Raw genomic sequence first — 27552 nt, 5'->3', positions numbered from 1 at the left:
TAGCTTCTCTCCCAGAAGTACAGACTTTTGTGAAGGGAGTGCTGCATATTCAGCCTCCTTTTGTACCTCCGGTGGCGCCTTGGGACCTTAACGTGGTGTTGAGTTTCCTTGAGTCCCACTGGTTTGAACCACTTAAAACGGTGGAATTAAAATATCTCACTTGAAAAGTGGTTATGTTGTTAGCCTTGACTTCGGCTAGGCGAGTGTCGGAGTTGGCGGCTTTGTCTCACAAAAGCCCCTATCTGGTTTTCCATGTGGATAGAGCAGAAATGCGGACTCGTCCTCAATTCTTGCCCAAGGTGGTTTCATCTTTTCATATGAACCAACCTATTGTGGTGCCTGTGGCTACGCGAGACTTGGAGGATTCCGAGTCCCTTGTAGTCAGGGCTTTGAAAATTTACGTGGCCAGAACGGCTCGGGTCAGAAAAACAGAGGCACTGTTTGTCCTGTAAGCAGCCAGCAAGGTTGGCGCTCCTGCTTCTAAGCAGACTATTGCTCGCTGGATCTGTAACACAATTCGGCAGGCTCATTCTACGGCTGGATTGCCGTTACCAAAATCGGTTAAGGCCCATTCCACTAGGAAGGTGGGCTCTTCTTGGGCGGCTGCCCGAGGGGTCTCGGCATTACAGCTGTGCCGAGCTGCTACTTGGTCGGGTTCAAACACCTTTGCAAAGTTTTACAAGTTTGATACCCTGGCTGAGGAGGACCTCAAGTTTGCTCAATCGGTGCTGCAGAGTCATCCGCACTCTCCCGCCCGTTTGGGAGCTTTGGTATAATCCCCATGGTCCTTACGGAGTCCCCAGCATCCTCTAGGACGTAAGAGAAAATAAGATTTTAAACCTACCGGTAAATCTTTTTCTCCTAGTCCGTAGAGGATGCTGGGCGCCCGTCCCAGTGCGGACTACTTCTGCAAGACTTGTATATAGTTATTGCTTACATAAGGGTTATGTTACAGTTTTGTTCAGTCTCTGACTGAGGCTGTGTTGTTTCATGCTGTTAACTGGTTCGTATAACCCAAGTTATACAGTGTGAATGGTGTGGGCTGGTATGAATCTTGCCCTTGGATTAACAAAAATCCTTTACTCGTACTGTCCGTCTCCTCTGGGCACAGTTTCTCTAACTGAGGTCTGGAGGAGGGGCATAGAGGGAGGAGCCAGTACACACCCATACCTAAAGTTCTTTTTTAGTGCCCATGTCTCCTGCGGAGCCAGTCTATCCCCATGGTCCTTACGGAGTCCCCAGCATCCTCTACGGACTAGGAGAAAAAGATTTACCGGTAGGTTTAAAATCTTATTTTTTCTTTGTGATTTTATAGTCACCATATGTCTTTTGAATTCCCGGTTTGTGCTGACAGGAACGTCGCACTACACTGGGGGGTTTTGCTAAGGTATGTTGCTGCCAAGATTGTTCCATTTGCCTGATATTGGGGGTCATTCCGAGTTGTTTGCTCGTTGACGATTTTCGCAACGGAGCAATTAAGGCAAAAATGCGCATGCGCATGGTACGCAGTGCGCATGCGCTACGTATTTTAGCACAAAACTAAGTAGATTTAGTCACGTCCGAACAAAGAATTTTCATCGTTGAAGTGATTGGAGTGTGATTGACAGGAAGTGGGTGTTTCTGGGTGGAAACTGACCGTTTTCTGGGAGTGTGCGTAAAAATGCAGGCGTGCCAGGATAAAACTCGGGAGTGTCTGGAGAAACGGGGGAGTGGCTGACCGAATGCAGGGCGTGTTTGTGACGTCAAACCAGAAACTAAACGGGCTGAGCTGATCGCAGTGTAGGAGTAAGTCCCGAGCTACTCAGAAACTGCTAAGAAATTTTTATTCGCAATTCTGCTAATCTTACGTTCGCAATTCTGCTAAGCTAAGATACACTCCCAGATGGCGGCGGCCTAGCGTGTGCAATGCTGCTAAAATCTGGTAGCGAGCGAACAACTCGGAATGAGGGCCATTGTGCTTATCATTATGTCAGCTACACGAGTCAACGGAACTGGGTCTTCTCCCACATTGCGTCAAATGACAGAATTGGTACACAATCTGTCACAGAAATATATAGCAACCGATAAATCACTCTTGTTAGTATTTCTACATGCCACAAGGTAAATCCTATGAGCGATATACTGTACGTGAGGATGTGAAAGAAGACATCTGACATATGAATTTGGAAGCCTATAGTAACTTGCTCTTTGCCTCTTTCGTTTTAATTTGTATTTTTTGTGCTCCTCTCTGCATGACTATTAAATAGTAATGTTGTAAGTTTATAACCGAACCATTTTTTACTAGGTGATCCATCGCGCCCTAGGGGCGCTTTTCACACTGTCGGAAGGGGCTACGCCCCTATAACCTCCGCATCTAGTTTTGTGAGTGGGCAAATATTGCACTACGAAAGTGCATTTGATAGTGAAGTGGGCGTAGGCCCTTATATGGGTGCAAACAGTGCCTGCAGGGCACGATGTACAGAATGTATCGGGTGCAGAGGTGATCGCGTATGGGGGGGGGGGGGGGGGTGGATGTTGAGGGTGGCTGGCTGTGGGGGGGTGTGCGGATGGGAGAGAGGGTTGGGAGGTGGTGGGGGCGGTGCATGCGGGAGGGGGTAGGGAGTTCTGCGGTTGGGGTAGCCTTGCTGGGGGTGGGGGATGGGCAGGTGCAGGGCTGTAGCGGATGTGGAAAGGGTTCCGGATGCGTTGCAGGTGGGAAAGGGGCGGGTGTGCGGCGGGTGGTGTTGGGGGTCCAGTGGTGTAGCGAGCTGGGGTTTCTTGGGTGGGGGAGGGTGCGGGGGTGCAGCGAATGGTGGAGGGGGTCCGGAGGTGCTGCTGGTGGTGTAGATGTGGGTGGTATGGAGGTAGGTATAGAGGCAGCATACAGTATAAGATAGTGGGGAGGTGGGTTACCCTGTATGTGATGGGTGATGCGGCTCTCCAGCCTCTACATGATGCGCAGGGTGTCCCCCTTTTCCTCAGGCTCCATCCGCCTGCTAATGCTGCTGCCCCTGCTTCGGTGACCGCACATAGCGGGTGGTCATGTAGTTGTTGCTCATACCGCTCTCGATCACGCAGGGGCAGAGGAGGGGTTTGGTGTCTGTGCTACAGTGCATCCCCAGCTCCCCCCATATAGCGGGGACGGGGGGTGAGGCCGGGTACCGGGAGGGTCTCAGTGCCAGGGGAAGGAGCTCACGGGAAACTTACCGGACTCTCCACCGCTTGGCCTCGTAGTGTCCTGCAGCATCTCCCTGTGTGAGCGGGAGTTGATCATTGCGCTGGTAGCTTCGCGGACGGCCAATCACTGCATGGCCTTCCGCCATCTGTCTAATGGCTGGCGGCGGGAGGCGGGGTTTGTACGGAGCCTCATCCTGCTGACGCTGCTGCTGTCTGCACTCACTATGTACTGTTATCACTATGTACTGGTTATATCTATATAGCCTTTCTCATTACAAAATATGTATTACAACAATAGAATAACCAAATTGCGCTATGATTCAATTAGACCACCACGGATACGATAGTCCTTGGAGGAATCAGCAGCTATTCCCCCGAACAGGTCCTCTTGCCAGTGGAGAACCAGTAGTTTATCAAAGTGGGTGGTTGTATGGGGAGCGCTCGGTGACCACTAGTAGTTCTTAACAGGTTTTTCTCTAAAATTCTTCACAATGGAGGTTAACCAAAGAAGAGGCTGATGCATCTGGAACAAACCCTCACACCAGAATCACCCGACAGCAAATTAGCTTGTTAGTCCATATCCTTTTTAAATGATTTATTAAAAGAATTTCTGTTTGTTAAAATGTATTGTACAACTCTTACATTTGTCTTGACATTCGGGGGAACAAAGGTCTTAATGGGACTTGCTGTTCACCCCTCCCGGGGAGGAGCTCATATGACAGCCTGTCCACCCACTATGTCTAAGGCAATCACCCAACGCATTTCGTCTAAACAGACTTCCTCAGGGGTGTTTTCTACGTGTAAGAGCGATGTCCTAGCCGTAGGTTTTTTTTAAAATAGACAAATAATAATCTAGAGGTGAATATCCTAAAATCGGATTGAGCCAAAACAGCACTGTGGACGCTAGCACAAATTTACAGCAACTAATAAATTTGTGGTCAGTATGGACTCTGGATTTTTGCACATAATCTGATTTTAGGATAGAGAAAGATATATATATATATATATATATATATATTTTTTATATATTATGTAATCTCCTATATTAGGGCAGATCTTTGACATGACTCCGCCCAGTGTTGTGACTCCACCCAGCGTTAGCAAATGAGTCACAAAGTCACAGGTCTGGGCTAATATATCGGAGATTGGGGACATTTATCTTTCCCCCTTTGCTCTCTTACAAAAAACAAACAAACTGTGCTGAACACGTTTTCTCTGGTTTTTCTTTGCAGTACATGAAGAAACTTCACATGCAGGAACGAGCGGTGGAAGAGGTCAAGCTGGCGATAAAACCGTTTTACCAGAAGAGGGAAATCACAAAGGATGAATACAAAGAGATCCTGCGTAAAGCTGTGCAGAAGGTGAGTTTGTAGTCAAGTTCTAGTATGCAGGTCCGGATGTGATTACTCTCTGATAAAATGGGAAATATACAGAAAAGCATGGTATAATTAAATGCAAATACAGAATATTATGTTCTAAATGTATATCTTATGGAAAAAGATGATCAATGACTGGCTTATACAACATTATTATCAACAGAGTTCACCTTCGGTTTGGAGATGCTCATCATTAGACAAATATTCTTTATCCCAGTGAATGTTCTATTATTTTTCTTTGTCCTTTTGTAAACCTCACATGGTTTTCAATTTGAAAGAGATAAAACAAAATAAATCTAAATTATAGAATTATTTCTAACAGAACATAAAGGAAATATTAATTTATCATTCATGCAATTGGTGAACACTTGTATCTGCTCCATTAGAACTTTGGTAATGTAAATATCTGACATCTGTTTAAGCTTCTAACTCTTCTATATCCCCATCCCGTAGTGAATATATCTCACCCTGCAGTGAATATAGAGAGTGGCCAATCATATATTGCTGTTCTTCGTCTTTTAGTTTTAGTATTTAATTTCCCATTACAGTTCTTTTGAATTTATCACCCACGTAGTCACTGGTAAGCAACTACAGTAAGGACTGAGGCCTACTGCCACTGGGTGGAAGCAGCGTTGCCAGAGCACACAATGAAGGACGCAGTCCTGTATGTGACAAACCACTCCCAGTGACAGAGAGTAATCTTGGCTGCAGTCATGCTCCTCGTATCAGAGCCTGCACCAGTCGCAGAGCATGCGATCTGGTTAAGCAGGAGGGAATTCACACTTGGCATTATTTAGCCGAACTGTAGCAATCTCTTGCTGTGTGGTGGCGGATGGTGTGCTAGTCCCTGGGACAGGCATTCCCTACCTGGGTCCTCAAGGCACATTAACAGTCCAGGTTTTAGTGATATCCAGGCACAGAGGGTTACCAGGGAAATTACCAGTCCATGCAAGTGACTATTCATGTGTTACTCTGCATAATGTAACACCCCAAATGCAGGCAGATCAGAGAAGAACAGGGCACTGTTCCACATATTTTTGGTTCATAATATAAAACTTTTTTTTACTTTTGGACAAGTTTGAACTTGAAAATCTTTAACTTTGTTGTTTGGGTGGAATTGTTAACATCTGTTATAAACAGCGCTAGTGCATGGTGAGCATGGGTGTTAAGACCATCTAGACAAGGGGAGACCCTTTTGGATAGCAGATTGGCAAGTACTGACAATGGATGCCAGTCTTCAAGGCTGAGGAGCAGTGTTCGAAAATTTCTGGTTTCAGGGAAAATGGACCACAAGGGAAAGTTGCCTGCCAATAAATTTGTTGGAAATAAGGGCCATATATATGGCTCTGGTTCAGGCAAAGGACATTCTGCAAGGAAGACCAGTCCAGATCCGTTCAGACAATACAACAGCAGTAGCGTAACTCAACTATCAGGGAGGAACTCGCAGCAAAAGATTGATGGAGGAAGTAACTCACATACTAAGGTGGGCAGAACTCCATCTTCCGGCATTGTCCGCAGTGTTTGTGCCAGGAGTGCTGAACTGGGAAACCGAATGGGCGTTACACCCGGAAGTATTTCAAACTCTAGTAAACAGATGGGGTCTGCCAGAGAGAGATCTCATGGCGTCCCATTTGAACAACAAAGTTCCGGCATACGGGTCAAGAACAAAGGATCCCGGGGCGATCCTTGTAGCCGCATTGTCAGTGAAATGGGAATTTCATCTGGCATATCTGTTTCCTCCAATCTCCCTGTTACCCAGGGTGGTGAGGAAAATAAAGCAAGCAAAGGGAGCCATAATTCTAATAGCTCCAGCCTGGCCCAGATGGCATTGGTACATAGATCTACTAAGGATGTCTGTGGAAGCTCCAATTCTGCTTCCTCAACGTCCAGATCTACTAATGCAGGGGCCTTGTTATCACAGCCACCTGGAACGGCTGTCTTTGACGGCGTGGCTGTTGAACCCTCTATCCTAAAATCAAGAGGATTTTCACAACAGGTAATTCAAACCATGCTTAGAGCAAGAAAGCCTTCTTCAGCTCGTATTTATCATCGAATATGGCAGGCCTATATTCATTGGTGTAGCGAAAGAGGTATGAATCCAAGATCTTTTAAAGTGTTCAGGATTTTGGATTTCCTCCAAGCAGGAATGGATAAGGGTTTAAAGGTGGCTTCCTTGAGAGTTCAAGTATCAGCATTAACTGTATGGTTTCATAAAAAGATTGCTAACCTACAGGATGTGCATACTTTTTTTCAGGGAATGTTGCACATTAAACCACCGTTTGTTCCTCCTGCAGTACCCTGGGATTTAAATCTGGTTCTTAAAATCCTTCCGGGGGCTCCGTTTGAACCACTTAAGAGAGCAGATCTTAAATGGTTGACGGCTAAAGTTCTCTTTCTACGGACGATGGCGTCGGCTAGAAGAGTGTCATATTGAGGAGCTCTGTCATGCAAGTCTCCTTTTCTGATCTTTTATCCAGATAAAGCAGTTCTCAGAACTAAATCTGGTTATCTTCCGAAGGTGGTCTCAAAGTTTCAACTGAACGAAGAAATTGTAGTCCTGGCTTTTCAGGTATCGGGACTTTCTGCGGGAGAAGCGTCGCTGGACGTAGTCCGTGCGTTAAGAATTTACATAGATCGTACTAGTGCCATCAGAAAGACAGATTCTCTCTTCATTCTCTACGGATTTCACAAAAGAGGATGGCCTGCTACTAAACAGATGCTAGCAAGATGGCTTCGAATGACGATTTCAGAAGCATATTCTCAAGCTTGATCTCCCAATTCCTGCTAGTGTCTCTGCTCACTCTACTCGTAAGGCAGGCCCGTCATGGGCAGCACAACCTGGCGCTTCAGCTGAACAGATATGTAAGGCAGCCACATGGTCTACCATTAACACATTCATTAGACATTATGCCTTTGATACCTTTACCTCTCAGGACACTGAATTTGGGCAAAGGATTCTCCTGTCCGATCAGGAGCGTCCCCACCACTAAATTTTAACTTTGGGACATCCCAGTGTTTATCCTGTGGATAACCTGTGGACCCTGCAGGAGAAATACGTAGTTATGGTAGACTTACTGTACCGTCGATAACTCTGTTTCTCCTAAGTCCACAGTATCCACAGGGATCCTACCCTGACTCACCTGATTTGAGGATCCTTTCACCTATTAACCTCTTCCTTCTTGTACGGAAGGGTGTGCATGTGTGCTTCTCGCCTGATTAGGGCTCTCTATGATGCTCCTGCCTTGAGCTTTGGAAAACAACTGAATTGCCTGTGCCAGGAGCCGGGGATATAGGGACTGGCTCGTTGCATTCTGTGAGGCCAAAAGCTTTGATCGTTGGTGCCAATCCGCTGACGCTACCTCATATCCCAATGTGTATCCTGTGGGCTTAGGAGAAATAAAGTTATCGACTGTAAGTCTACCATAACTATGTATTTTGTTTTTACCCTTAAAATATTAGGTTGTAGAAAAAGTACTGTCTATATTTTATATGGGTGGCACTCGATATACCGGCTGTTAGAATCCCGGCGCTCAGCATACCGGCGCCGGTATACCGACCACTATTCTCCCTCTTGGGGTGTCCACGACACCCCTAGAGGGAGAATAAATAGTACCCGCAGCGAGCCCGCAAGGGGCTTTTCTCTAACGTCCTAGTGGATGCTGAGGACTCCGTAAGGACCATGGGGAATAGCGGTCTCCGCAGGAGACTGGGCACTCTAAAGAAAGATTTAGTACTATCTGGTGTGCACTGGCTCCTCCCTCTATGCCCCTCCTCCAGACCTCAGTTAGAATCTGTGCCCGGCCGAGCTGGGTGCTCCTAGTGGGCTCTCCTGAGCTTGCTAGAAAAGAAAGTATTTTGTTAGGTTTTTTATTTTCAGAGAGCTTCTGCTGGCAACAGACTCTCTGCTACGAGGGACTGAGGGGAGAGAAGCAAACCTACTCACGGCAGCTAGGTAGCGCTTCTTAGGCTACTGGACACCATTAGCTCCAGAGGGATCGAACACAGGTACCTAACCTTGATCGTCCGTTCCCGGAGCCGCGCCGCCGTCCCCCTCGCAGAGCCAGAAGAACAGAAGCAGCAGAAGCAAGAAGACATCGAAATCGGCGGCTGAAGACTCCTGTCTTCACTTAAGGTAGCGCACAGCACTGCAGCTGTGCGCCATTGCTCCCACAGCACACCGCACACTCCGGTCACTGTAGGGTGCAGGGGGGGGGCGCCCTGGGCAGCAATTAAGTACCTTTTTGGCAAAAAGAGGCATATATACAGTCTGGGACTATATGCCCGTGCCCCCGCCATTTTTTACACATTAAAGCGGGACAGAAGCCCGCCGCTGAGGGGGCGGGGCCTTCTTCCTCAGCACACCAGCGCCATTTTCTCTTCACAGCTCAGCTGGAAGGACGCTCCCCAGGCTCTCCCCTGCAGTATACAGGTGCATTAAAGGGTAAAAAAGAGAGGGGGGCACATAAATTTAGGCGCAGTATATATATTAACAGCAGCTACAGGGTAAACACTAAGGTACAGTGTAATCCCTGGGTTATATAGCGCTGGGGTGTGTGCTGGCATACTCTCTCTCTGTCTCCCCAAAAGCCTTTGTGGGGTCCTGTCCTCAGTCAGAGCATTCCCTGTGTGTGTGTGCTGTGTGTCGGTACGCCTGTGTCGACATGTTTGATGAGGAAGGATACGTGGAGGCAGAACAAGTGCAGCGGAGTGTGGTGTCGCCGCCGACTGTGCCGACACCTGATTGGATGGATATGTGGAAGGTGTTAAATGATGATGTAAACTCCTTGCATAACAGATTGGATAAAACTGTAACCGGGGGACAGCCATGGGTCTCAACCCATGCCTGATCCTACAGCACAGAGGCCGTCAAGGTCTCAAAAGCGCACACTATCCCAGATAGGGTTGACACAGATGTCGACACGGAATCTGACTCCAGTGTCGATGACGATGAGGCAAAGTTGCAGCCTAAAATGACTAAAGCCATCCGCTACATGATTGTAGCAATGAAGGATGTATTACACATTTCTGAGGAAAATTCTGTCCCTGACAAGAGGATTTATATGTATGGGGAGAAAAAACATGACGTGACTTTTCCCCCTTCACATGAATTATGTGAAAAAGCGTGGGATACCCCTGACAGGAAGGTGATAGTTTCCAAGAGATTACTTATGGCGTATCCTTTCCAGCCAATGGACAGGTTACGCTGGGAATCCTCCCCTAGGGTAGACAAGGTGTTGACACGCTTGTCCAAGAAGGTGGCCCTGCCGTCTCCGGATACGGCCGCCCTAAAGGATCCTGCGGATAGAAAGCAGGAAGCTATCCTGAAGTCTGTTTATACACATTCTGGCACACTGCTGAGGCCAGCAATTGCTTCGGCCTGGATGTGTAGTGCGGTAGCTGCATGGACGGATTCTCTGTCTGAGGAGTTAGATACACTGGACAGGGACACTGTTCTACTGACCCTGGCGCATATCAAGGACACGGTCCTATATATGCGGGATGCCCAGAGGGACATTTGCCTGCTGGGCTCTAGAGTTAACGCAATGTCCATTTCTGCCAGAAGGGTCTTATGGACTCGGCAATGGACAGGGGATACCGACTCTAAAAAACACATGGAGGTTTTACCTTATAAGGGTGAGGAATTGTTTGGGGACGGTCTCTCGGACCTAGTTTCCACAGCTACGGCTGGGAAGTCAAATTTCTTGCCTTATGTCCCTCCACAACCTAAGAAAGCACCGTATTACCAAATGCAGTCCTTTCGTTCTCAGAGGAGCAAGAAGGTCAGAGGTGCGTCCTTTTTTTGCCAGAGACAGGGGTAGAGGAAAAAAGCTGCACCATGCAGTAAGTTCCCAGGAACAAAAGTCTTCCCTGGCTTCCACTAAATCCACCGCATGACGCTGGGGCTCCACAGGCGGAGCCAGGAGCCGTGGGGGTGCGTCTCCGACTTTTCAGCCACCAGTGGGTTCGCTCACAGGTGGATCCTTGGGCTATACAAATTGTGTCTCAGGGATGCAAGCTGGAATTCGAGGTGATGCCCCCTCACCGTTACCTAAAATCGGCCGTACTAACTTCCCCCATGGAAAGGGAGATAGTGTTGGAGGCAATTCACAAACTTTTTCTCCAGCAGGTGGTGGTAGAGGTCCCCCCCCTTCAACGGGGAAGGGGCTACTATTCCACTATGTTTGTGGTACCGAAACCGGACGGTTTGGTCAGACCCATTTTAAATTTAAAATCCCTGAACATTTATCTGAAGAAATTCAAGTTCAAAATGGAATCGCTCAGAGCGGTCATTGCAAGCCTGGAGGAAGGGGATTTTATGGTGTCTCTGGACATCAAGGATGCTTACTTGCATGTCCCCATTTATCCGCCTCATCAGGAGTACCTCAGGTTTGTGGTACGGGACTGTCATTACCAATTCCAGACGTTGCCGTTTGGCCTGTCCACGGCACCGAGAGTTTTTACCAAAGTGATGGCGGAAATGATGGTACTCCTTCGGAAGCAAGGGGTTACAATTATCCCATACTTGGACGATCTCCTCATAAAGGCGAGGTCCAGGGAGCAGTTGCTGATCAGCGTAGCACACTCTCAGGAAGTGTTGCGTCAGCACGGCTGGATTCTGAACATTCCAAAGTCGCAGCTGATTCCTGCGACGCGTCTGCCCTTCTGGGCATGATTCTGGACACAGACCAGAAGAAGGTGTTTCTCCCGGAGGAGAAGGCTCAGGAGCTCGTGACTCTGGTCAGAGACCTCCTAAAGGCAAAACAGGTGTCTGTGCATCGCTGCACGCGAGTCCTGGGAATGATGGTGGCGTCATACGAAGCCATTCCCTTCGGCAGGTTCCATGCGAGGATCTTTCAGTGGGATCTGCTGGACAAGTGGTCCGGATCGCATCTTCAGATGCATCGGATGATCACCCTGTCCCCCAGGGCCAGGGTGTCTCTTCTGTGGTGGCTACAAGGTGCTCACCTCCTCGAGGGCCGCTGATTCGGCATACAGGACTGGGTTCTGGTGACCACGGATGCAAGCCTCCGAGGGTGGGGGGCAGTCACTCAAGGAAGAAACTTCCAAGGGTTGTGGTCAAGTCGGGAGACTTGTCTGCACATCAATATCCTGGAACTAAGGGCCATATACAACACCCTGAGTCAAGCGGAGCCTCTGCTTCGAAACCAACCGGTGCTGATTCAGTCAGACAACATCACGGCAGTGGCCCATGTAAACCGCCAGGGCGGCACAAGAAGCAGGGTGGCAATGGCAGAAGCCACCAGGATTCTTCGGTGGGTGGAGAATCACGTACTAGCACTGTCAGCAGTGTTCATTCCGGGAGTGGACAACTGGGAAGCAGACTTCCTCAGCAGACACGACCTCCACCCGGGAGAGTGGGGACTTCATCAAGAAGTCTTCACGCAGATTGCAAATCGATGGGAACTGCCACAGGTGGACATGATGGCGTCCCGTCTCAACAAAAAGCTAAAAAGATATTGCGCCAGGTCAAGGGACCCTCAGGCGATAGCTGTGGACGCACTAGTAACACCGTGGGTGTTCCAGTCGGTCTACGTGTTTCCTCCTCTTCCTCTCATACCAAAGGTGCTGAGAATTGTAAGAAAAAGAGGACTGAGAACAATACTCATTGTTCCGGATTGGCCAAGAAGGACTTGGTACCCGGAATTGCAAGAAATGCTCACAGAGGACCCATGGCCTCTGCCTCTCAGACAGGACCTGTTACAACAAGGGCCCTGTCTGTTCCAAGACTTAACGCGGCTGCGTTTGACGGCATGGCGGTTGAACACCGGATCCTAGCAGAAAAGGGCATTCCGGAAGCAGTTATTCCTACGCTGATGAAGGCTAGGAAGGACGTGACAGCAAAACATTATCACCGTATATGGCGAAAATATGTTGCTTGGTGTGAGGCCAGGAAGGCCCCTACATAGGAATTCCAGCTGGGTCGATTCCTGCACTTCCTACAGTCAGGTGTGACTATGGGCCTAAAATTAAAGTCCATAAAGGTCCAGATTTCGGCCCTATCCATTTTCTTTCAAAAAGAACTGGCTTCACTGCCTGAGGTTCAGACGTTTGTTAAGGGAGTGCTGCATATTCAGCCTCCTTTTGTGCCACCAGTGGCACCTTGGGATCTTAACGTGGTCTTGGCTTTCCTGAAATCCCACTGGTTTGAGCCACTTAAGACGGTGGAGCTAAAGTATCTCACGTGGAAAGTGGTCATGCTGTTGGCCCTAGCCTCAGCTAGGCGTGTGTCAGAATTGGCGGCTTTGTCATGTAAAAGCCCCTATCTGGTTTTCCATATGGACAGGGCAGAATTGCGAACTCGTCCGCAGTTTCTGCCAAAGGTGGTGTCACCTTTTCATCTGAACCAACCCATTGTGGTGCCTGCGGCTACTCGTGACTTGGAGGATTCCAAGTTGCTTGATGTAGTCAGGGCTTTGAAGATTTATGTTGCCAGGACGGCTGGAGTCAGGAAGACTGACTCGCTGTTTACCCTGTATGCATCCAACAAGCTGGGTGCTCCTGCTTCAAAGCAAACCATTGCTCGCTGGATCTGTAACACGATTCAGCAGGCTCATTCTGCGGCTGGATTGCCGCATCCAAAATCAGTAAAAGCCCATTCCACAAGGAAGGTGGGCTCTTCTTGGGCGGCTGCCCGAGGGGTCTCGGCATTACAGCTTTGCCGAGCTGCTACTTGGTCGGGTTCAAACACATTTGCAAAGTTCTATAAGTTTGATACCCTGGCTGAGGAGGACTTGGTGTTTGCCCATTCGGTGCTGCAGAGTCATCCGCACTCTCCCGCCCATTTGGGAGCTTTGGTATAATCCCCATGGTCCTTACGGAGTCCCCAGCATCCACTAGGACGTTAGAGAAAATAAGAATTTACTCACCGGTAATTCGATTTCTCGTAGTCCGTAGTAAATGCTGGGCGCCGGTCCCAAGTGCGGACTTTCTGCAATACGTGTATATAGTTATTGCTTAATAAGGGTTATGTTATGTTGGCATCCATTGGTTGATGCTCTGTTGGTTGTTCATACTGTTAACTGGGTAAGTTTATCGCAAGTTATACGGTGTGATTGGTGTGGCTGGCTTGAGTCTTACCCGGGATTCCAAAATCCTTTCCTTGTAATGTCAGCTCTTCCGGGCACAGTTTCCTTAACTGAGGTCTGGAGGAGGGGCATAGAGGGAGGAGCCAGTGCACACCAGATAGTACTAAATCTTTCTTTAGAGTGCCCAGTCTCCTGTGGAGCCCGCTATTCCCCATGGTCCTTACGGAGTCCCCAGCATCCACTACGGACTACGAGAAATAGAATTACCGGTGAGTAAATTCTTATTTTTTGCGCTCACCCCACTGCAGACATTCCAGCTTTCGGGATCCCAACAGCCGGCCATTTGTAGTACGCCCCTTTTATATATGTCCTAAAAGTTTGTATCCAATAGCAATGGAAAAAATGTAGCTGTTTCTTGTTCTGTATATTATATATTATACTCCCATCCAGCCACTTAGTAGAGGAGGTGAAAATATTATTTTCTTATTCTCCAATATGATTAAATTATTTGTATACCAAGATTGCAGAATCTATACGACTTATAATTTCAGCACATAAAACCTCTCCCAGCTAATAAAATGTTTTACAATGTTTTAGATATTAATCAGAATCAGGTTTATTGGCCAGGTATACTTGCGTATACTAGGAATTTGTCTTCGGTTTGCTTTACAACAGCCAAGTAGGTAACAGATAAGCAGGTGGGGGGGGTAAGCAAAGTCACACAGATAGGTATACGGTAGGAACACAAGTGAGTTACATGTACGTCTAGTCAGTCAATGTTCAGGAGTTCAGCAGGCGGACAACTTGGGGAAAGAAACTTTTGAGGCTTCTGGTGGACCTGGCGGGGACGGCCCTGTAACGCCTGCCTGAAGGAAGCAAGTTAAACATGCTGTAGCCGGGGTGTAGCTGGTCTTTTACTATCTTCATTGCTCGCTTTTTAGCTCTGGACAAGTACAGGTCCTGGACTGAGGGAAGGTCGGCCCCGATGATCTTCTCTGCGGTTCTGACCACCTTTTGGAGCCTGCATCTGTCCCTCGCGCTGGCGGAGCTGTACCATACGAGTATCGAGGAGCACAGTACCGACTCCACAATCGCGGAGTAGAAGAGGAGCAGAAGCTTCTGTGGGATGTTGAACTTCCTTAGTTGCCTGAGATAGAACAACCTCTGCTGCGCTTTCCCAACAGTGGCGTCAGCGTTGGACCCCCATTTAAGGTCCTGGGAGATTGTGGTCCCTAGAAACTTGAAGGAGTCCACTAGCGATACCACACTGTCAGCAATCGTTAGCGGAGGTGCACTAGATGACTTCTTCCTGAAGTCCACTATCATCTCGACAGTTTTGAGGGGGTTGAGCTCGAGGTTGGAATTATGCAAAGTGAATCAAGCATTGTTAATTAAACTACTTGCTACAAGTAAACATTGGTGGAGAATACCACAAGAAGTGGCGCTTCAAATAAAATGTACAGCTGCTCTAATCCTGTCCAGGTTACACCCTATAACCTCAAACAGTATTACAAGTGGCAGGACAGGATACTGAGCACGAGCGTACAGAAATATAGAAGGTGGATAGGGATGGAAAACCATCTGCGCAATAGTAAAAAATAAAATTACTTCCATGTGACACTTTGGTTCTTGCGTCTTTTCATGTGCTTCACTCATATAGTTTAAGATAATCCTTGTTTCAAATATATACTGTATGTGGGATACAAAGAACAATTCCAGAATGGTGTAGCCTAATAGTAAAAAAAAAAAAAAAAATGTATTCCACACCTTAAGACAGTGGTTGCCAAACTGTAGCTCGCGAGCTACCAAGAGCTTGCGGTCGTAATTGGATAGCTCGCCTTACGGCAATCTCCTGACGGCGTGTGGCGGTGCGACGGACAGCAGCCTCCCCGCTGACCGCTCTCAGTGAGCTCCACAAGTCCGGTCTTAACACTGGGAGAGTCCCAGCGCAAATTCAAGTACAGCAGTCCTCCTTCCTCTGGATATCACAGGAGTTGACAGCATTTCCATCATTGCAGGGGTGAGTGACTCCCGCCCTGCTATATATTTAAATGGCTCCACAAAGGGCTTCAAATGAATGTGCCCACAGCGAGCTGGCAGAGAGATCCTTTCATAGAACATGCCACTTACACTACTATAAGGTTACCTACTGAACTTTTATACAATCGTGGGATATTTTGAGTGCCAGACCACTCTGGATCTCTAACCAGGCTTATACTGCAACAGAGGCCTGGAATAAACTCCCCAATAATGTGCAACGGATCCCCCTGTCATCAGCCGCTGACGTGTATCGAGACTAAGCTCTTTGTCAAGACAGTATGTCCACTTCCTCCTTCTATATTTCTGTATGCTTGCGCCCAGCACTGTATCTTGTCATACCACTTGTAGAGTACTGTTTAATTGCTACAAGTGATTCTATATTTTCTCGCGGTTTCAGTGTTGCCAGAGCATGTGTTCACAGATTGCAATCTTTAAAGACTTAAATGAAAAATAAATAGAAAGTGGATCTCTGCTGCGCATACACTTGTGGTTGCAGCCTATGATGTCCCAAATCTAGCCTTCACCCAGCCTCTCTCCACAATGTGGTGAGAGGATAGTCTGTAAGAAGTCTCTTAAGGGGGGTACTCACGGAGCGATCGCTGCTTTAAATCTAAGCAATCTGAGTAGATTGCTTTGATTTTAAGCAGCGATCACTCTGTGTGTACCCCTCACAGCGATAGCGATGCGCAGCCCCACGCATTACTATCGCTGGTGCTAGATTTCACTGGGTGAAATTAGCTCCCCCCCCCCCCCCTGTTACCCCCGTATGCTCAGCACACATTGCGCTGTGCTGAGCGGGGGGAGAGATGTGTGCGGAGCGAACCAATCAGCACACATCTCTCCCCAAATTGGCCTGTGAATATGGCCCTTTACGCGATAAATTGAGGAAGAGCAGTTCTTTCACAAGTATACCAAAATCGTGTTGCTTGTATAATGAATTTTGTCTAGAACTCAAACAGATTATAAAGGTAAAATTGGGGCGCCTGCCAGGGAAAGTTAGCCAGCCAGCCACACCACCGCTGCTTTTGCGGAATACGGCTCACTCACAGGAACCCGCATATGGACACCTTCACATGCACAGAAGTGCTGTAAACATTATTAACCCTTTTTTCTTTCAGGTGTTTACTTTTTTATTATAGCTTATCAAGCGCCCCAATTTTATCTTTATAACCTGTATCATTTAATGGGAGCTTCTATTTAAATCCCCTCAAGCGCAGGATAATTTTATTTATTTTTTTAGAACTCAAACAGAGACATAGTGCAATAATGCCTTTACATTTAAAAGTAATAGGTTATTTATTGCACTAACGTAGTTGAGAATGGTTAATCATATATCACTCAATGTAGACAGAATGATCTGTAATTGTCACTGGTCCAAAGGTAAACAGATCTTTCTGTCTACATTGACTGATATATGCTTACCATTCTAAACCACACGTAAGTGCAATCAATGACCTATTACTTTAACCACTTAACTGACTATTTATTTTACCAAAAACCGCTCCGAAAATTGTTGTTGTTTTTTTTTATGAGTGAATTAGGTGGAGAACATGAATTTAACCCTATCCCAAATGACGAAAATGTTTTAATAACATTGAAACGTTGATGCACTTGACCTGTGGTCTGTATTTATTTGTACTGGAAGTGCCGCTGACTGGAACGTTGCGGGTGTGTGTGTATGTATGTATGTATATGCATATATATGTATGTATGTGTGTGTGTATATATATATATATATATATATGTATATATATATATATATATATATATATATATATATATGTATGTGTGTGTGTATATATATATATATATATATATATATATATATATACACACACTAAAGCAGCTGTAAGATGTGTAATGTGCAGATTTTGTTCTCAATCATATAGATTTAGCAAACTTTGCATAAAAACTAATTTCATTGTATTTGAGAATACAATACGTATACAAGATGCTCAAGATACTTAAGCAGGAGATGAAACCTTGATAGACTGGATGCTTGGATCTTGGTCAATTGCAGCTTTTAAAATAAAATTCTACAGCTTCATGACCAGCCACTCTGCAGCGAGAAGTAATCCAGTGCCTCTTGAGCTGGGTACACACTGGCCGATATATCACAAGGGGTTGCGGGTAAGATACCACCGCTCGGGATCCTGGCGATCAGAATGACGACGCTGGAATCCCGAGCTGTAGTACAATGCAGATGCCATAATACTGATAAGACAGGCTATTCTCCCTCTGTGGGTGTCCACGACACCTATAGATGAAGAATATAACCTGTGGCGAGTGCAGCGAGCCCGCAAGGGGCTTTCGAGCGCTCGCCCCGCTGCCGGCATACTACTGCCCGGGATGCCGCTGTTGGTAAACTGACGGCCAGAACCCCGATCAGCAGTAATTCATACTGAACCCATCACATATGTCGTTATTCATATTTCTCTAACGTCCTAGTGGATGCTGGGGACTCCGTAAGGACCATGGGGAATAGACGGGCTCCGCTGGAGACAGGGCACTTTAAGAAAGAATTAGGAATACTGGTGTGCACTGGCTCCTCCCTATATGTCCCTCCTCCAGACCTCAGTTTGAATCTGTGCCCGGACGAGCTGGGTGCTGTTTAGTGAGTTCTCCTGAGCTTGCTGAATAGAAAGTATTTTGTTAGGTTTTTTATTTTCAGAGAGATCTGCTGGCAACAGACTCTTTGCTACGTGGGACTGAGGGGAGAGAAGCAGACCTACTCACTGTGGATAGGTCGTACTTCTTAGGCTACTGGACACCATTAGCTCCAGAGGGATCGAACACAGGAACGCACCCTTGGTCGTCCAATCCCAGAGCCGCGCCGCCGTCCCCCTCGCAGAGCCAGAAGCCGGCGTGAGAAGCAAGAAGACTTCGAAAGCGGCGGCAGAAGACTCCAGTCTTCATATGAGGTAGCGCACAGCACTGCAGCTGTGCGCCATTGCTCCCACATTAAACCCGCACACTCCGGTCACTGTAGGGTGCAGGGGGGGGCGCCCTGGGCAGCAATTAAGTACCTCTTGGCATAAAAGAGCATATATACAGTTGGGCACTGTATATATGCATGAGCCCCCGCCATTATTTTACACAAAATCGCGGGACAGAAGCCCGCCGCTGAGGGGGCGGGGCTTCTTCCTCAGCACTCACCAGTGCCATTTTCTATCCACAGCTCCGCTGAGAGGAAGCTCCCCAGGCTCTCCCCTGCAGAATCACGGTAGAAAGAGGGTAAAAAGAAAGGGGGTCACATAAATTTAGTGCAAAATCAGTGTATACAGCAGCTACTGGGTAAACACTAAGTTACTGTGTAATTCCAGGGTCATATAGCGCTGGGGTGTGTGCTGGCATACTCTCTCTCTGTCTCTCCAAAGGGCCTTGTGGGGGTTCTGTCCTCAAATAGAGCATCCCCTGTGTGTGTGGTGTGTTGGTACGCTTGTGTCGACATGTTTGACGAGGAAGGCTATGTGGAAGCAGAAGCAGGTACAGATGAATGTGGTATCGCCGCCGACACCCGAGTGGATGAATATGTGGAAGGTTTTAAATGATAATGTTAATTTCTCTGACGTCCTAGTGGATGCTGGGAACTCCGAAAGAACCATGGGGAATAGCAGCTCCGCAGGAGACTGGGCACAACTAAAGAAAGCTTTTAGGTCACCTGGTGTGCACTGGCTCCTCCCACTATGACCCTCCTCCCAGTTAGATTTTGTGCCCGGCCGAGGTTGGATGCACACTAGGGGCTCTCCTGAGCTTCTAGAAAGAAAGTATATAATTAGGTTTTTTATTTTACAGTGAGACCTGCTGGCAACAGGCTCACTGTAGCGAGGGACTAAGGGGAGAAGAAGCGAACCTACCTGCTTGCAGCTAGCTTGGGCTTCTTAGGCTACTGGACACCATTAGCTCCAGAGGGATCGACCGCATGGAACTGGCCTTGGTGTTCGGTCCCGGAGCCGCGCCGCCGTCCCACTTACAGAAAAAACAATGGTTCCCTAATGCACACTGAGTGAATAATATTCCTACATAATAGTCAGATAATACGGAGATCTTGGTTGCGTATATCTGCAGATATAGGGTTAAGCCCCCAGGCCGATCTACAAGGCTTCTCCGTCACTGGGGGTCCCTAATATTAGGTATGGGTCCGGGGTGCAGGACCCCATAACGTCGGCACAGGTCGGCCACCCCAGGTCAGCACACCATGTGGCCTTACACTGGGAATTCAACCCAGACATATTTGTAATTATTTATGGTGTGGGGTGTGGTGGCCCCTGTGTCGGTATGGCTGGGCTGCTTCAGGTCGGCACACCCTAACACTTTATTAACACTTATGAGTTTCCCTATCACTTTATATATAATTTTGTATTATTTTAATCACACCACTTACATAGCACTTCTGTGCTTCTTATTAACCCTATTAACTCTCACCTGTGTGCTGACCTGGGGTGGCCGACCTGTGCCGACGTTATGGGGTCCTGCACCCCGGACCCATACCTAATATTAGGGACCCCCAGTGACGGAGAAGCCTTGTCGATCGGCCTGGGGGCTTAACCCTATATCTGCAGATATACGCAACCAAGATCTCCGTATTATCTGACTATTATGTAGGAATATTATTCACTCAGTGTGCATTAGGGAACCATTGTTTTTTCCTACACAGAATTACCCCTCCCTTTTAGCACCTGAGTGACATCACTATCTGATTGAGCAGTTCACCATTTTTTGCGTCCCCCTTACAGAGCCAGAAGCAAGAAGAGGTCCGGAAAATCGGCGGCAGAAGACATCAGTCTTCACCAAGGTAGCGCACAGCACTGCAGCTGTGCGCCATTGCTCCTCATACACACTTCACACTCCGGTCACTGAGGGTGCAGGGCGCTAGGGGGGGGCGCCCTGAGCAGCAATAAAAACACCTTGGCTGGCAAAAATACCACAATATATAGCCCTAGAGGCTATATATGTGATAATTACCCCTGCCAGAATCCATAAAAAAGCGGGAGAATAGTCCGCGAAAAAGGGGCGGAGCTATCTCCTTCAGCACACTGGCGCCATTTCTCCCTCACAGCTCCGCTGGAAGGAAGCTACCTGGCTCTCCCCTGCAGTCTACACTACAGAAAAGGGTAAAAGAGAGGGGGGGCACTAAATTTAGGCGCAGTATATATAACAGCAGCTATAGGGGACATAATTCAGTTAGTCCCTGCATTATATAGCGCTCTGGTGTGTGCTGGCATACTCTCACTCTGTCTCCCCAAAGGGCTTTGGTGGGTCCTGTCCTCTGTTAGAGCATTCCCTGTGTGTGTGCGGTGTGTCGGTACGGCTGTGTCGACATGTTTGATGAGGATAATGATGTGGAGGCGGAGCAGATGCCTATAGAAGGGATGTCACCCCCTGCGGGGCAGACACCTGAGTGGATGGACTTATGGAAGGAATTGCGTGCACGTGTCGACTCCTTACACAAAAAATTTGACGACATGCCAAATGCGGGACAGCCGGCTTCTCAGCTCGTGCCTGTCCAGGCGTCTCAAAGGCCATCGGGGGCTCTAAAACGCCCGCTACCTCAGATGACAGACGCAGATGTCGACACGGATACGGACACCAGTGTCGACGACGATGAGTCTAGTCTAATGTCCACTAAGGCCATTCGTTGCATGATTGAAGCAATGAAAGAGGTGTTACAAATTTCTGATATAAACCCAGGTACCACTAAAAAGGGTATTATGTTTGGGGAGAAAAAACTACCCGTAGTTTTTCCCCCATCAGAAGAATTAAATGAAGTGTGTGAAGAAGCGTGGGCTTTCCCTGATAAAAGATTGGTAATCTCTAAGAAGTTACTAATGGCGTTCCCTTTCCCGCCAGAGGATAGGTCACGTTGGGAGACACCCCCTAGGGTGGATAAAGCGCTCACACGTTTGTCTAAAAAGGTGGCACTACCGTCTCCTTATACGGCCGCCCTCAAGGAACCTGCTGATAGAAAGCAGGAGGCGATCCTGAAGTCTGTATATACACACTCAGGCATTATACTTAGACCAGCTATTGCGTCAGCATGGATGTGCAGTGCTGCCGCTGCGTGGTCAGATTCCCTGTCAGAAAATATTGACACCCTAGACAGGGACACTATTCTGCTAACAATAGAGCATATAAAAGACTCAGTCTTATACATGAGAGATGCACAGAGGGAGATCTGCCGGCTGGCATCTAAAATAAGTGCATTGTCCATTTCTGCTAGGAGAGGCTTATGGACTCGCCAGTGGACAGGGGATGCAGATTCAAAAAGGCACATGGAAGTTTTGCCTTATAAGGGTGAGGAGTTATTCGGGGATGGTCTCTCGGACCTAGTTTCCACAGCAACTGCTGGGAAGTCAGCATTTTTACCCCATGTTCCCTCACAGCCTAAGAAGGCGCCGTTTTATCAGGTACAGTCCTTTCGGACTCCGAAAAACAGGCGTGGAAAAGGCGGGTCTTTTCTGTCCAGAGGTAGGGTTAAAAGGCTGCAACAAACAGCAGGTTCCCAGGAGCAAAAGTCCTCCCCCGCTTCTTCCAAGTCCGCCGCATGACGGTGGGGCTCCACAGGCGGAGCCAGGTACGGTGGGGGGCCGCCTCAAAAATTTCAGCGATCAGTGGGCTCGCTCACAGGTGGATCCCTGGATCCTGCAAATAGTATCTCAAGGGTACAAACTGGAATTCGAGGCGTCTCCTCCCCACCGGTTCCTAAAATCTGCCTTGCCGACAACTGCCTCAGGCAGGGAGGCTGTGCTAGAGGCAATTCACAAGCTGTATTCCCAGCAGGTGATAGTCAAGGTGCCCCTACTTCAACAAGGACGGGGTTACTATTCCACACTGTTTGTGGTACCGAAACCGGACGGTTCGGTGAGACCCATTTTAAATTTGAAATCCTTGAACACATACATAAAAAAAATTCAAGTTCAAGATGGAATCGCTCAGGGCGGTTATTGCAAGCCTGGACGAGGGAGATTACATGGTGTCCCTGGACATCAAGGATGCTTACCTGCATGTCCCCATTTACTATCCTCACCAGGAGTACCTCAGATTTGTGGTACAGGATTGCCATTACCAATTCCAGACGCTGCCGTTTGGACTCTCCACGGCACCGAGGGTGTTTACCAAGGTAATGGCGGAAATGATGATACTCCTTCGAAGAAAGGGAGTTTTAATTATCCCGTACTTGGTTGATCTCCTAATAAAGGCGAGGTCCAAGGAGCAGTTGGTGGGAGTAGCACTATCTCAGGAGGTGCTACACCAGCACGGTTGGATTCTGAATATTCCAAAATCACAGCTGGTTCCGACGACACGTCTACTGTTCCTGGGTATGATTCTGGATACAGTCCAGAAAAAAGTGTTTCTCCCGGAGGAGAAAGCCAAGGAGCTGTCATCTCTAGTCAGAGACCACCTGAAACCGAAACATGTATCGGTGCATCACTGCACACGGGTCCTGGGAAAGATGGTGGCTTCTTACGAAGCAATTCCTTTCGGCAGGTTCCATGCCAGAATCTTTCAGTGGGACCTGTTGGACCAATGGTCCGGATCGCATCTTCAGATGAATCGCCTAATAACCCTGTCTCCAAGGACCAGGGTGTCTCTGCTGTGGTGGCTGCAGAGTGCTCATCTTCTAGAGGGCCGCAGATTCGGCATACAGGACTGGGTCCTGGTGACCACGGATGCCAGCCTTCGAGGCTGGGGGGCAGTCACACAGGGAAGAAACTTCCAAGGACTATGGTCGAGTCAGGAGACTTCCCTACACATAAATATTCTGGAACTAAGGGCCATTTACAATGCCCTAAGTCAGGCAAAATCCCTGCTTCTACACCAGCCGGTACTGATCCAGTCAGACAACATCATGGCAGTCGCCCATGTAAATCGACAGGGCGGCACAAGAAGCAGGATGGTAATGGCAGAAGCCACAAGGATTCTCCGATGGGCGGAAAATCACGTACTAGCACTGTCAGCAGTGTTCATTCCGGGAGTGGACAACTGGGAAGCAGACTTTCTCAGCAGGCACGACCTCCACCCGGGAGAGTGGGGACTTCATCCAGAAGTCTTCACGCTGATTGTAAATCGATGGGAACGGCCACAGGTGGACATGATGGCGTCCCGCCTAAACAAAAAACTAGAGAGATATTGCGCCAGGTCAAGGGACCCTCAGGCGATAGCTGTGGACGCTCTAGTGACACCGTGGGTGTACCAGTCAGTTTGTGTTCCCTCCTCTGCCTCTCATACCAAGGGTACTGAGAATAATAAGAAAACGAGGAGTAAGAACAATACTCGTGGTTCCGGATTGGCCAAGACGAGCGTGGTACCCGGAACTTCAAGAGATGATCTCAGAGGACCCATGGCCTCTGCCGCTCAGACAGGACCTGCTGCAGCAGGGGCCTTGTCTGTTCCAAGACTTACCGCGGCTGCGTTTGACGGCATGGCGGTTGAACGCCGGATCCTGAAGGAAAAGGGCATTCCGGAGGAAGTCATTCCTACGCTGAGTAAAGCCAGGAAAGATGTGACTGTACAGCATTATCACCGCATATGGCGGAAATATGTTGCTTGGTGTGAGGCCAAAAAGGCCCCAACAGAGGAATTTCAACTAGGTCGATTTCTGCATTTCCTGCAAGCAGGAGTGACTATGGGCCTGAAATTAGGCTCCATTAAGGTACAGATCTCGGCTCTGTCGATTTTCTTCCAGAAAGAACTAGCTTCACTATCTGAAGTTCAGACGTTTGTGAAAGGAGTGCTGCATATTCAGCCCCCGTTTGTGCCTCCAGTGGCACCTTGGGATCTCAACGTGGTGTTGAGTTTCTTAAAATCACATTGGTTTGAGCCACTTAAAACCGTGGATCTAAAATATCTCACGTGGAAAGTGGTCATGTTACTGGCCTTGGCTTCAGCCAGGCGTGTGTCAGAATTGGCAGCTTTGTCATGTAAAAGCCCTTATCTGATTTTCCATATGGATAGGGTGGAATTGAGGACTCGTCCCCAGTTTCTCCCTAAGGTGGTATCAGCTTTTCACTTGAACCAACCTATTGTGGTGCCTGCGGCTATTAGCGACTTGGAGGATTCCAAGTTACTGGACATAGTCAGGGCCTTGAAAATTTATGTTTCCAGGACGGCTAGAGTCAGGAAAACTGACTCGCTATTTATCCTGTATGCACCCAACAAGCTGGGTGCTCCTGCTTCTAAGCAGACTATTGCTCGCTGGATTTGTAGCACAATTCAGCTGGCGCATTCTGCGGCTGGACTGCCGCATCCTAAATCAGTAAAAGCCCATTCCACAAGGAAGGTGGGCTCATCTTGGGCGGCTGCCCGAGGGGTCTCGGCTTTATAACTTTGCTGAGCTGCTACTTGGTCAGGGGCAAACACGTTTGCAAAATTCTACAAATTTGATACCCTGGCTGAGGAGGACCTTGAGTTCTCTCATTCGGTGCTGCAGAGTCATCCGCACTCTCCCGCCCGTTTGCGAGCTTTGGTATAATCCCCATGGTCCTTTGGGAGTTCCCAGCATCCACTAGGACGTCAGAGAAAATAAGATTTTACTCACCGGTAAATCTATTTCTCGTAGTCCGTAGTGGATGCTGGGCGCCCGTCCCAAGTGCGGATTGTCTGCAATACTTGTACATAGTTATTGTTAACTAAAGGGTTATTGTTGAGCCATCTGTTGAGAGGCTCAGTTGTTTTCATACTGTTAAACTGGGTATAGTATCACGAGTTATACGGTGTGATTGGTGTGGCTGGTAAGAGTCTTACCTGGGATTCAAAATCCTTCCTTATTATGTCAGCTCGTCCGGGCACAGTGTCCTAACTGAGGCTTGGAGGAGGGTCATAGTGGGAGGAGCCAGTGCACACCAGGTGACCTAAAAGCTTTCTTTAGTTGTGCCCAGTCTCCTGCGGAGCCGCTATTCCCCATGGTCCTTTCGGAGTTCCCAGCATCCACTACGGACTACGAGAAATAGATTTACCGGTGAGTAAAATCTTATTTCCTTGCATAAAAGGTTGGATAAAGCTGCAGCCTTGGGATAGTCAGGGTCTCAACCCATGCCTGACCCTACAACGCAGGGGCCGTCAGGGTCTCAGAAGCGTCCACTATCCCAAATAGTTGACACAGATATCGACACGGATTCTGACTCCAGTGTCGATGGCGATGATGCAAAGTTGCAGCCTAAAATGGCTAAAGCCATCCGCTACATGATTATAGCAATGAAGGATGTTTTACACATCTCAGAGGAAAACCCAGTCCCTGACAAGAGGGTTTATATGTTTGGGGAAAAGAGGCATGAGGTGACCTTTCCCCCTTCACATGAGTTAAATGAGTTATGTGAAAAAGCTTGGGAATCTCCAGATAGGAAAGTTCAGATTTCCAAACGGTTGCTTATGGCGTATCCTTTCCCGCCAACGGACAGGTTACGCTGGGAATCCTCCCCTAGGGTAGACAAAGCTTTGACACGCTTATCTAAGAAGGTAGCCCTGCCGTCACAGGATACGGCCACCCTAAAGGATCCTGCTGATAGAAAGCAGGAAGGTATTCTGAAGTCCGTTTATACGCATTCAGGTACTCTGCTAAGGCCGGCAATTGCGTCGGCCTGGATGTGTAGTGCTGTCGCAGCATGGACAGATACTTTATCTGAGGAACTTGATACCTTGGACAAGGATACTATATTACTGACCCTGGGGCATATAAAAGACGCTGTCCTATATATGAGAGATGCCCAGAGAGATATTACCCTACTGGGCTCTAGAATAAATGCAATGTCGATTTCGGCCAGAAGGGTCCTGTGGACTCTGCAATGGACAGGTGATGCCGACTCAAAACGGCACATGGAGGTTTTACCTTATAAGGGTGAGGAATTGTTTGGGGACGGTCTCTCGGACCTAGTTTCCACAGCTACGGCTGGGAAGTCAAATTTTTTGCCATATATTCCCTCACAACCTAAGAGAGCACCGTATTACCAAATGCAGTCCTTTCGATCGCAAAGAGGCAAGAAAGTCCGAGGTGCGTCCTTTCTTGCCAGAGGCAGGGGTAGAGGAAAGAAGCTGCACAATACAGCTAGTTCCCAGGAACAGAAGTCCTCCCCGGCTTCCACTAAATCCACCGCATGACGCTGGGGCTCCACAGGTGGAGCCAGGATCGGTGGGGGCGCGTCTCCGACATTTCAGCCACCAGTGGGTTCGCTCACGGGTGGATCCCTGGGCTATACAGATTGTATCTCAGGGATACAAGCTGGAATTCGAAGTGATGCCTCCTCACCGTTACCTCAAATCGGCCCTGCCAGATTCCCACTTGGAGAGGGAAATAGTGTTAGCGGCAATTCACAAATTATATCTCCTGCAGGTGGTGGTGAAGGTTCCCCTCCTTCAACAGGGAAGGGGTTACTATTCCACAATGTTTGTGGTACCGAAACCGGACGGTTCGGTCAGACCCATTTTGAATTTAAAATCCCTGAACATTTACCTGAAAAGGTTCAAGTTCAAGATGGAATCGCTCAGAGCGGTCATTGCAAGCCTGGAAGAGGGGGATTTTATGGTGTCTCTGGACATAAAGGATGCTTACCTGCATGTTCCCATTTATCCACCTCATCAGGAGTACCTCAGATACGTGGTACAGGATTGTCCTTACCAATTCCAGACGTTGCCGTTTGGTCTCTCCACGGCACCGAGAATATTTACCAAGGTAATGGCGGAGATGATGGTGCTCCTGCGAAAGCAAGGAGTCATAAAGGCGAGGTCCAGAGAGCAGCCACTGATCAGCGTAGCACTCTCTCTGGAAGTGTTACAACCGCACGGCTGGATTCTGAATATTCCAAAGTCGCAGCTGATTCCTACGACGCGTCTGCCCTTCCTGGACATGATTCTGGACACAGACCAGAAGAAGGTTTCTCTAACGTCCTAAGTGGATGCTGGGGACTCCGTAAGGACCATGGGGAATAGCGGCTCCGCAG

General features: G+C 48.2%; 1 protein-coding gene across 2 annotated transcripts in view; it reads left to right on the top strand.

The window, feature by feature from the left end:
- Positions 1 to 27552, top strand: part of PHRF1 (PHD and ring finger domains 1) — a 302294-nt gene that overhangs the window by 263635 nt on the left and 11107 nt on the right. For both annotated transcript variants that reach the window (XM_063944791.1, XM_063944792.1), the window contains one exon: positions 4389 to 4517. In XM_063944791.1, coding sequence (XP_063800861.1) covers positions 4389 to 4517 — 129 coding nt within the window. The remainder of the gene's footprint in view (positions 1 to 4388; positions 4518 to 27552) is intronic.

The sequence above is a fragment of the Pseudophryne corroboree genome, chromosome 11 (assembly GCF_028390025.1).
Source record: "Pseudophryne corroboree isolate aPseCor3 chromosome 11, aPseCor3.hap2, whole genome shotgun sequence".
Classification (NCBI taxonomy): Eukaryota; Metazoa; Chordata; class Amphibia; order Anura; family Myobatrachidae; genus Pseudophryne; species Pseudophryne corroboree.
The sequence above is the reverse complement of the archived record's forward strand: the minus strand, read 5'-3'. Positions and strand labels throughout refer to the sequence as shown.